The sequence below is a fragment of the Sminthopsis crassicaudata genome, chromosome 6 (genome assembly GCF_048593235.1).
Source record: "Sminthopsis crassicaudata isolate SCR6 chromosome 6, ASM4859323v1, whole genome shotgun sequence".
Classification (NCBI taxonomy): Eukaryota; Metazoa; Chordata; class Mammalia; order Dasyuromorphia; family Dasyuridae; genus Sminthopsis; species Sminthopsis crassicaudata.
In genome coordinates, this window is record NC_133622.1 from 107353047 (window position 1) to 107365519 (window position 12473).

The following is a 12473-nucleotide window of genomic DNA, read 5'->3' on the forward strand; positions in this document are numbered from 1 at the left end:
AAAAGCTGTGAGCTCTTTGCAAGCAGGGATGTCTTTCTTTGCATCCTGATGTGTAACACAGTACTTGGCACATAATAGGTTTTTAATAAATGCTTCTTGATTGTTTTTGTTCAGTTTTTAAGTCATGTCCAATTGTGACCCTAGACACCAAGCCATTTTGTCCTCCATTATCTCCCAAAGTTTGTTCAAACTTATATTCATTGCTTTCATGATACTATCTATCCAGTTCTTCCTCTGCCATCCTTTTCTTTTGCCTTCAATCTTTCAGTCTTTTTCAATGAGTCCTATCTTCTCATTTTGTGGCCAAAATATTTAAGCTTCAGTTTCAGTATTTGTTCTTCCAATAAATAATCAAAATTAATTTCTTTAAATATTGGATGATTTGATTTCCTTGTCCTTGTCCAAGGGATTCTCAAAAGTTTTTGCAGCACGATTTGAAGGCATCAGTTTCTGTGGTGTTTAAGTTTCCTTACAAGTCAACTTTCATTGTCATATTTTACTCCTGGGAAAAAAAAAAAAAAAAAAACATACCTTTTACTATATGGATCTTTATCAGCAAGGTGAAAACTCTGATTTTTAATAGGTCATCCAAATTTGCAATATCTTTCCTTTAAAGGAGCAAGACTTTTTTTTTAATTTCATGGCTGTAGTCTCTGTCTACAGTGATCTTTAAGCTCAAGAATATAAAATCTGACACTGTTTTTATTTCTTCTCCCTTTATTTGTCAGGAAGTGATGGGAGCAAATGCTATGAGTTTAGTTTTTTTTTAATCTTTAACTCCAAGCAAACTTTTACATTCTCCTCTTTATTTTCATCAAAAGACTTCTTAATTCATCTTCACTGTCTGTCTATCAGAATGCTATCATCAGCTTATCTGAAATGGTTAATATTTTTCCTAGAAGCCTTAATCCTGGCTTTTGATTCATCCAGCCAGACATTTTGCAGGATGGATTCTGCTTATAAAATAAATAACTAGTGTGACAATATACAACCTTGGCATCCTCCCTTCTCAATCTTGGAATAATCAATTGTTATATGTTTGAATTTAACAGCTGTTTCTTGATCCTCATAGGGGTTTTTTAGTAATGATCTACTAATTCCATCTCTTTGAGGATTTGACACAATTTGTTGTGATCCACACAGCAAGAGGCTTTAGTCTAATCAGTGAAAGAGAAGTAGATGTTTTCCTGGAACTCTTGTTTTTTCTACAATTCAGAGAATGTTGGCAGTTTTCTTTCTAGTTCATCTCCCTTTTTGAAAACCAGATTGTTCTTCTGCTAATTTCCTTGTCATATATTACTGAAGACTAGCTTGCAGAATCTTAAGCAAAACTTTGTTGGTGTATTGAAATCAGTGTAACTGTTTGATCAAACATGCTTTGTCATTGTGCTTTTTTAGGGCCGGGACATAAACTGACCTTTTCCAATCTAATAGCCACTGTTGAATTTTTCAAATTTGATGGCATGAGTGCAACATTTTAACAGTTTCAGCTTTTTAGATTTTAAACTCTATTCCACTAGCCTTATTATTAATATTGCTTTATAAGGTCCAGTTGACTTTACCCTCTAGGGTATCTGGTTTCAGGTCAGTAACCATATTACTGTGGTTATCAGTAATATTAAGATCCTTCTTGTAGAGAAAATTCTTTTGTATATTCTTGCTGTGTCTTCTTAATCTCTTCTACTTTTGCTGTGTCCCCACCATTTTTATCTTTTACCATGCCCATTTTTTAGCATGAAACATTTCCTTGAAAACTCCAATTTTTCTGAAGAGATCTCATCTTTCTCATTCTATTGTTTTCTATTATTTTTTAAGTTTCTCATTAAAAAACACCTATTTCTTCTTGCTTTTTTATGGAATTCTACATTCAGAATTCCTTTTTCCTTTGCCTTTTGCTTTCCTTCTTCTTTCAGCTACTCATAAAGCCTCATTTTCTTTGGGTTATTTTTGTTTCTGCCTCCTGTACAGTAGTGAACCTTTGTCCATATATTTATCAGATCTAATCCTTTAAATCTTTTCATCACTTCCACCATGTATTCCAAAGGAATGTTGTTTAGATCATATCTTTCAGGTCTGATGGCTTTCCCTTACTTTCCTCAATTTAAGTCTAAATTTTACCACAAGAATTTCATAATCTGAGCCACAGATAGTTCCAGGTCTTGTTCTAATTGATTAGATTGGGCTTGTCTACCTTTAGCTGCCAAGTATATAATCAATCTGATTTGGGCTTTATGCATGTATATGAGTATGTATGTCATATCTACTGGTCTCTGTCCAGTTTCATTCTATACTCTAAGGACAAATTTATTTGCCATTCCAATTATCTTTTGATTTTCTTACTTTAGCATTCCAATCCCCTACAATTAATGTGACAGATTGTTTTTATTATTTCCAGAAAATATAGATCTGCACCGAATTGAGCAACTTTGACCTGAATTGTTTGCCTTCAATTCAAATAGAATCATTTTCATTTTTGAGACTGTACCTCAGTTCTGCTTTTGTTATCCTTTTATTGACTGTGAGGGCTCCTTCATTTCTTCTAGGGAATTCTTGCCCATAGTAGTATATGTAATGATCTCTTGAATTAAAATTGACCCTTCCTGGACATTTAAGTTTATTGGCACCCAAGATTTTGATATTTAACCTTTTAATCTCCTTTTTTGACCATATTCACTTTACCTTGGTTTATAGGTCTTAAATATTTCTAATTCCCATACAATAAGATCTTTACAGCATTGGATTTTCCTTTCTTCACTAGATACACTTGCAGCTGAATTACCTTTTGGTTTTAGCCCAGGTGCTTCACTCTTTTTGGAGCTATCTGTAGTTACCATACACTCTTTCCCAATAATGTATTGCACACTTTCCAACCTGAGGGGCATATCTTCCAAGGTAATGTCTTATAACATTTTAATATTGTCCATTAAGTTTTCTTGCCAGAGATACTGGCATGGTTTGCCATTTCCTTTACCAGTGGATAACCTTTTGTTGGAACTCTCCAATTTGATCTGTCCATCTTGGGTAGTTTCATTGAGCTATGCAAGCCCCTCCACCATGACAAGGCAGTAATCCAGGAGGGGCTTCTAGATTAACAATCTCTAAATCATGGTTTCTTGGGGGGGGTATTTGTGTGTGTGTGTGTGTGTGTGTGTGTGTGTGTGTGTGTGTGTGTGTGTACATACATGTGTTATGGGACTCCTTTGGAAGTCTAGTAAAATCTATGAACTGCTCATGTTTTTAAATGCATAAGATGAAAAAATGGAATTACTAAGGAAATCAAAATTTAATGAAAATGATGATGAATTTTATTTCTTTTTCCAAGTTCATTGTACTCATTGAAATCTATTTATAAATTCCCTGGGGTTTATGATTTCTAGGATTATAATTTCCATTAAGTAAGTAGTGAACATTTTGAATATTTGACATTTATCTTTCAAGGACTATTTCCAAGATCATTTGTCATATGATCAAAGATTTAGAACTTAAAAGGATCTTAGAGGGCATTCTATTACATTCCACTATATTTCTCTCACGAGGAAACTAAAGCATAGAGAGGATAAAATAACTTGTTCAGAATAATACCTAATAGTGTCTGAGCCAAGTTTGGAACTCAAGCAACATAATTTGAAATGCGAAAGTATTAAGACATGAGCATCTAGGAAAAAAATGCAAGAAAAATGGATAACATTTTTCTGATAACCTCTGTTATACCTTTTTTTCTTAAATTCTCCATTGTTTATAATGTGGTGTATTCACAATCACCATACACTTGTCCCTTGTCTGTTTGGTAATCATTTTCATTTCATCAGAATAATATATGATAGGAAAAAAGAAGACTTTTCATGTGATGAGGAACCACAGAAGGATAGTCACCATGCCCAAGTGGTATCTTTATGATGTCAGGAGAACCTGAAGAAGATCTTAATAGTGGATGCATTCTGGGAGGACATGGGAATATATAGACAAGAATGACCTAAGATAGGCAGGCATGGGCAGGTTGGATTCTGTACAACTAGGGAAACTCTCAAATTAATGAGATCACAGATCCATTTGAGATCTTTATTAACAATGGGCTTGGAGCACTTTGAGGTGAGGTGGCAAGGAAATGGAATGTTCATCATTTAAAATGACTTTTCTCGTGGTTTTCTATGCCTTCACTTTCTAACATACATTATTTAATAATAATTGTATACAAAGAGCTTTTCCTCAGTTCTCTCCAAATTTCTTTCTGCCAGCCCTTCTTAAAGCTTATTTTCTAAGATCTTTGGGAAATAAACAAAAAAACAAAAAATAAAAAAACCTCAGATTTGTCTAATCACCAATATTTGGAGGCAAACTTTCCACAAGGTTTATCCTTTTATGCCTGCATAATTTGGATTATGTGACAAGTGAATAATAACTACATAGTTACTCCTTGAACATGGTAGAAACTTCCTCCTGATTTCAGAGTAAAAGATTATTCCAGTGATGATGAAAACAGAGGCCAAGAGAAATTAAGTCCATGGTCACGAAGGTATTCAGTGAAAGAGATTAGGGATCCTTGACTCCCAGTATCATGCTCTCCTTGGTACCTTTGCTTATTTTATTCTATAGTTTTGGATTGCCTTCCTTCTTTTTCCTTTCAATCCACATTCTATATGTGCCACAATTTAACTCATAAAGAAAGGCCCATGATGCTACCCTGACTTGAGCCTTTTTGTTTTCTCTTCAGCAATATTTTTTAATCTATGGTCCATAAACTTTATATATATATATATATATATACACACACACATATATCTTCTCTCTTTATATATTTGTGATATATATGAGAATATATACATATATACACATTTATTAATATGTATGTAATATATGATATATATGATATGTGATATTTAAATATGTATTAGTATGTGTGTATATTTCAATGTAAATGTCTTTCTTTGGAATTTCATGTATTTTATTTTAAATATTTTTAAACTTTTAGGCTTTACCAGACTATCAAAGGGGTTGATGACATACAAAAAGTTTCAGAACCCCTGATTTACATCATATTAACATGACCTTAATCTTATGACTTAGGACTAAATTACATTACATAATGCCTTCCTTCTCTAAATCTTTCCTGTATGGTTAGTCTTGTTTCCCAAATAAAGTGCCAGCTTTTTACTGTTATAGGTCTTCCTTATTTCCTACAGAGTCTAGCAACATTGAGGTCATAGAGAACACTAAATATATGTTTCATTTGAGAGGAAGCCTGGACTCATTAGTGTTGTGCTCTTTAAAGACTAGCAAAAAAAAAAAAATTCCTAATGGAGGTCAGTAATTTCAAATAGTTATAAGACATATTAATTAATATTTTTAAAATATTATTTTGATGACAAAAGCTGACTTGATAAAGTAGGTCATCTCTTTTAAGTCTGTGTATCTTATATCTCTGTTTCCTTATCACTTCATACAATGAATAAAGCCATGTTTAGTCCAAATTACTGTGTGCAAAGCAATGGAAAAGTAAGTCAGCCCCTACTCTTAAGAAATTCATAATCTACTGTAAACACAAAACATTATATGGCTTTGTATACATTAGGTATTTAGTAAATATTTATTTGTTTGTTTGTTTTTACAGGCAAATGAGCTCAGACCACTTGTCTTCTCCATCCATTCAAGTGCCTCGAAACAGGTTACCACCTATAAGTTCAGAGTCTGGTGAACAGAATGTTGCTACTCCTGGACCCCGCCAAACCTTTGTAAGACTTACTTTATTGTAAGCTGTTAAGAGGCAGTAGGACATAGAAGAAAATGGGCCATCCTCATTGAGAGAGAAGATTTAGGCTTAATTCCAATCTCTGAAACAAACTGTGTTATGTGGGGCAAATAAACTAATCCTTTACTGCTCCCAGTTAAATCTATTAAGATTCTATAAAATGCAGGTGAGCTGTGTGTCTACATCAATGGAAGTCATTTCCACACTGAATTCCTGCTGAAGTCACAACTTCAGACCACCAGAAAAAAATGTAGCTATTAACTGAGCACTGGAAAGAAGTTAATATTTATAACAGAAGTCATAATAGAATAAAATGCTCATCATAATGGTCTCTACTTGAAATCATTTCCATGAGCTTTTCAGAAGGGCATCATATAAGTTAATTAAAGCTAATTATATACCATTTTTTAAATGGAAGAAAATACTGGTTTAGGCCAATGGAAGCATGAGTTAACATTCAGATGTCAAACAAAGATTCATTTTATAAAGCTACAGATTTAACTGGAAGTAGTATGGTCCAGCAGAAAGAAAGTTGGTTTTAGGATAAGAAGACCTGTGTTGGAGGAGTTTGGGTTCAAATCATTTAATCTTCCCATACCTCAGTTTCCACTTCTGTAAAATGACAGGATTGGCCTAGTAAATTTCCAGTTCTAGAGCCTTGATTCTCTGGGCTAGTCTCTCAGTGGAGAGACTTTATTGCCACACAGTCCCACTCCTGTTCCAAAAAGGCTAGGATTATAGCTCTAGAACTGAAAGGAAGCAAGCTAAATGATCCAGTCTCCTCAATTTTTCATATTAGTAAACTGAGACCCAAAGAAGTTAAATAATATGCTCACGGTTACATTGGTAGCAAGTATGAAAGGTCAGATTTAAACTCAGATCCTCTGACCAGGAACCAGAGATCTTTCCACTGCATTGCATAGTCTGAGGCTGTTAGCTTATTAAACTTCATCTTTTTTTCCTCCAAATTATATACTTAGACCAGAGGTTCTTCAACTACGGCCCACAGGCCAGATGCGGCCCGCTGAGGACTTTTATGCAGCGAGCTAGGTTATGGCGGATGGGCTGAGGGGCAGAGACAGAATGTGAACTTTTTTTTTTTACTATAGTCCGGCCCGGCAGTGGTCTGAAGGACAGTGAACTGGCCCCCTATTTAAAAAGTTTGAGGACCACTGACTTAGACTAATGCTATATATCTCAAGTACAACCAGCCATGTCACTTTGAAAAAGAAAGCTATTTGATCATTGATCAGATGGTTCTAAAATGAAAAGAACAGGAGTCTGAAGGTAGAGGGTTTATGCTCAGTGGAATATTTTTTCCCAAAAATTATATCCTTAGAATAGAGCTATATAGCTCAGGTACAATCATCCAGTGTCATTTGTATTACTGAAAAAGCTCTAGTTTGATCAGTGGCCAAAAGCTTCCAGGACTAGTGAAAAAGGCAGAAGCCTGAAGATGAAGGAATTGAGTTAAGATAGTTAACATATCCAGATGTCAAACGAAGATTCATTTTATAAAGTTACAAATTTAACTGGAAGTAGTATGGTCCAGCAGAAAGAAAGTTGGTTTTAGGATATATTACTCTCAGTGGAACATATTACATACTGAACACAGACAAGAGTGGCAAAGCTTGTTTGATTGTTATGACTCTGTGGCTTGAGGTGATGTGATGGAAGGAGGTGAGGGAAGGCTATAGGGAAGGGAGAAAACCCCAGAAGAAAATCTGGGCTCAAATCCAGCCTCAGATGCTTATTAATTGTGTGATGATATACCTCAGTTTTCTTATCTGTAAAATGTGAAGAACAAAAGCATCTATTTTGCTGGATTGTTGAGGATCCAATGGAATGATCGCAAAGGGTTTACGATGTATTTAGCACATAGTAAGTATTATATAAATATTAGATATTATTCTTCTCAAAATGCAAGGCATTTAACATGGTTTTGATGTGTATATTATTTTTTAAATCAGCTTAAATATTTCTTTTACCCCATTCAGAAAGATTGAGGACAATGGTATGGAACACTGCATATAATATTAGACTTTTTCCATATGTAACCTTATCTTAGTAAACTGTTGCTCTCCCCTTTTAATTTTTTATGTTGTTTTTGTCTTTTTTGTTTTTATTTTAAAACTAAATTCATTTTAATTTAAAATTTTAATTCAAAATAAAAAAATTAAAGACATTAAAATGTCTCTCTGAGTGGGAGAAGGGAGAACATCTATGCTGGAAAATATAGATAATCTAAAAACAAAAGTTATCAATAAACTAAAAATAAAATAAATAAGATTGCCCTTCAAATTTTGAAATTTTAACCATTAAATAATTAAGGTTCTTTGGCATCTTATCAGAATTAACACTTGGTTAAACAAATTATGAATTTATAAATAAGCCTTGCTGAGAAAAAAAAAAAAACACCTCCCCATATTGTTTTGCACAGATTGGGAAGAAGGGTAGTCTGTGCAAATGCAAAATATTGCATGTAATATCAATGGTTTTTTAAGACTATTGATCAACTTTGCTGACCTCATTTTTTATCCTTCTTCCTTTCTTTTCTTTGTTATTGTTGTTTTAATTTTTTAATGGAAGATTGCTCTGTGGGAAGAGAGGAGAGGAAAGAATGTAGGAGAAATATTGATGATATTAAAAATAAGAATAAAAATTTATTTAAATGACTCAGTAAGCCTATCATAATAGTTAATGTGTCCTGTGCTGCTCCTTAATAGCAGCGCCATCATATCATAGGATTCTGAGTTTTGAGGAGTCTCAGAGAACATACATTTCAGCACCCTCATTTTATAGATGAGAAAAATGAGGTCCAGGGAGGTGAAGGTCATACAAGAAGAGTGAGTATATGTCCAAGAATTATTTTCACTCCAAGTATTTTCACTCCAAGCCTATTTATGACTCATATATTAAGGGCTCAGTAAATACTTGTGAAATGAATAAAATGAATGAGTTAAGTGGCTCTCAGGATTATTCAGTTAACCATGGTAATATTGAAATTTGTTATAAACTTGGATTGACTGTTTGTGTGTTTTTAACTTAAGCACAGAGGAAGATATCCTCAAAACCGAGTGTTAAGTGCTGTGCCTGGCAATATTGAAAGACCACCTCTTCGGGAAAGGACTGTTATCTCCGAGCAATTTTCAAGGCCTAATACCACTCACACTTTCAGGGTAAGTTCTTCTCTGCTCAAAAGTGTCTTTTATTTATTTATTTTTAATTTCAATAGTATTTTATTTTTCCAATTACATATAAAGATAGTTTTCAAAATTCATTTTTGGAAGATTTTGAGTTCCAAATTTTTTTCTCCCTTCCTCCCTTGTCCGTCCCCTTCCCAAGATAGCAGGCAATATGATGTAGGTTATACATATATCCATATGAGTGATGTTGTGAAAAGAAAAATGAAAAGGGAAAAGCATTCAGTCTCTATAGTTCTTTCTCTGGTTGCAGATGGCATCTTCTAAGAGATCCTATTTTGGAAGAATTTGAAACAGCCTAAACATTTCTTTCTCCCTTTTTCTCCCAATAGTCTGACACTCCTCACAAAAGGTCATTGACACCAATGGAATTTGCAAACCACACATGGACAGGTCAAGGTTTCTTAACAGGTGAGTAAAGTTTTATTTCAGAATACTCAGATTAGTTGTGAATGGTTTGAATTTTTTTTTCTTACCTAGTGCTACCTGAGAATCATTTTTTGGTAGGGCAAGAAGAACCAGTGTCGATTAGTAGAAAGGACCATTTATTTTAGGAGTAAAATTGTCCTGTTGAGATATTTTAGTGGTCCTGGTTAATCATCATCATAAATGATAATTTAATTAATAATAATAATCATCATCATAAATTAATTATCTGCATCAGGAAAATAACAATGGCACACATTTTCCTTTGTAACAAGTCTTTGATTTTTTTGCTTTCCATTACCATATTTACTGAACTGAACCTTGATTTCTTGTCAGAACAACTAGAGAGATAGCATGTATCTGGCTAGCCAAGGAGTCACAAACCATCAGTTCAGAGCCTAGCTCTGTTACCTATTTACTGCCAGTGTAAAATTTTCTGGTGGTTGAACATCTTTAAGTGTTAATACTATTGATATTTAAGCTACTTAGCATGGAAGTCTTTCTAAAGATGTATAATGGACTTTAACCTTAATAAATATAACGATAAACACAAACTTCAATATTTAAGTTAGAATGTAAGGAGCAGCTAATAGCATAATGGTTGGGGTGTTAGACCTAAAATCAGGAAGCCTTAAGTTCAGACCTTTATTAACTGTGTCACCCAAGGCAAATCATTTATCTCTGTTTGCTTCAGTTTCCTAAATTATAAAATGAAGACAATTATAGTACCTATCTCTCAGGGCTTTTGTAAAGGTCAAATGAGATAATATTGTTATCACAGTGTCTCCAGGATCTGGAAAATTCCAGGTAAAATTTTTTGTTCCTAGTCTTAGAGAAAAACACAGTTATAATGAAGAAGTCCATTTTACTTGAAATGTGGCATAATTTTGCATTGTCAATAAAGCACAATTCAAACATTTAAATGATACAGATGGATTTATAAGGTTAAATGTCTTATCAGAGACAGTAGTGGAATCCAAATGTGCCTGGCTCTGAGGTTGGCCTTCTATTTACAATGGCATGCTCCTTTCATCTCTTGTAATAAAGATTAAAAAAGAAGGGAAAAAAATTTCAGCAAAATTAACCAATAAATGACTATGTGATGGCAGACCATTATCTTATCTATTATATACAGTTCTGCAAGCAACTTTTTAAGTTTTGAGCCAATATGGTGATGGAGGGAGTTTTAACAATGGAAGCTTCCCACTGTCAAGCAGTCAATATGCATTTATTAAGTGCCTATTAGTGACAGGCCTGCAATATTATGTATTGATTAAATTAGAAGTCAGGACTTTAAAAAAAGAATTCACTATATTATCACAATTCTTTTCTTAAAATGTTATTATATTAAATCATGGCTTTTAGTGACAAATTCCAAAGTACCTACATAGACTTTAATTTATCTTTTTTTTTTTTTTTGAGATCATTTTCTTACACTTTTCTTCATATTTGTAATTTCAGGTTCACAACATCTATCTAAATCATATCAAAGAAATACCTCAACTTCAAGAAGGAGATTTCCAGTGGCTTCCTGATCCAACTTTGGCTGATCAGTCACTGTACTAAGTGAAATCTGCCAAGTGTCAACTTATTCTTTATTCCTTGAGAAATAACAAGTATTATGCTATCTTTATGTGTCCCTTTGTTTCTTGGTCCTTGAGACAGGACTCTTAAAGAAAATCAATCATAATAAACATGTTCGTTTTTAATTGGAATGTGCCATAACTTTGCATCATTAGTAAGACACAATCTAAGCATATACACAAACTTTCACATCTGTATGGGTCTATTTCTTATGCTTAAAGAGTTGATCTATGTGAACTTGACCAACTCACTTAATCCCTCTAATAGTGATCCATTACTTTAGAGCTGTTGGTTGTCCTCTATTCTGCTTCTTATATAAAATTTGCAATTTTCAAAAAAACAACAAAGCAGCTTTGTGAATTTTTTTTATCCTTTCTGTTTTCTCATTGCAGTACAATTCTACTAAATTTTAGTAAACTACTATTAATTCTACTAAATTTTTTATAGCATTTCTCTCTTTAAAAAACTTTATTTACCTTTAATGAACTTTAGAGATTTGTGACCTCATCAGTATGTGTGTTTACCACCAGTATGAATCAGAGCGATTACTTATTCTAGTGGATGGTCTTAGTGAGTCACTTAGTGAATCTTCATCTCCTGGTAGCCAACTATCTAGTAAAGAAATGAAAATGATTTTGAAATCAGTCAAGCAAGTTCTTAGATGATCAATTCAGTTTCTGCCAACAGATCTAGTCTCAAAACTTTTCCAGATTAGAAGAACCTGCCAGAGTTTACCCTCTAATGCATTCAAAAGTTACAAGTCCCTAGTTTATGACTGTGAACCCTGAAAAGAGGATTTCAGATGTGATCATGTGTGACATGTGATATAATATGAATAAAACCATCTTTTTTAAATCCAACATTCTAAGTTCCTTAATAAAAAAAACAACAGACTCAAAATAGGTCTCAATATTCTAAAAAATGGCAATGGCTAGTTTTAAAACAATGTTTATGCTTTAATTTGGTGATGACATTGGCAGCAATACTTTTAGAACAAAAAATATGATTCTTAAATTAAAAGAATAATTATCAAAATGAAAGTCTTCTGGGAATTTCCAAAGGTCTTTGAATCAAAAGGTTATGGATTTCATTCCCATTTCTATTACATATCACATACTCAATGTGTGACCCTAGACAAATCCCTTCACCCATCAGTAGCCCAGTAAACTTATTACATAAATTCTTTACCTTTTTTTTTTTTTTTTTTTTTTTTGATGTGTGTGTAATTGATCCCTTTGGCATTCTGGAAAAACCTATGGACTTCTTAGAATAATAACCTCAGGTTGTAAATGGATTATGGTTCGTAAAGTGTCTTTTGCACACATACACATACACACATTTAAATGACTGAACAAAATAATGAAATTTTATTTATAGGTGGGTAAAAAAAAAGGCATCATTTTTCATCCATCCAACTTTACAGATGTCCTGAAATTTACACATAGACATCTTTTTTTGGTAAAGAAACTAGACTTTTAGAAATGCAAATGTCACTCTTCATTGGTAGAGAAAAA

General features: G+C 33.3%; 1 protein-coding gene across 1 annotated transcript in view; it reads left to right on the plus strand.

The window, feature by feature from the left end:
- Positions 1 to 11086, plus strand: part of FAM149A (family with sequence similarity 149 member A) — a 72952-nt gene extending 61866 nt beyond the window's left edge. The window contains 4 exon segments of the mRNA XM_074275389.1: positions 5609 to 5729; positions 8797 to 8925; positions 9282 to 9360; positions 10837 to 11086. Coding sequence (XP_074131490.1) covers positions 5609 to 5729; positions 8797 to 8925; positions 9282 to 9360; positions 10837 to 10910 — 403 coding nt within the window. The 3' untranslated portion in view covers positions 10911 to 11086.
- Positions 11087 to 12473: the final 1387 nt, after the last annotated feature.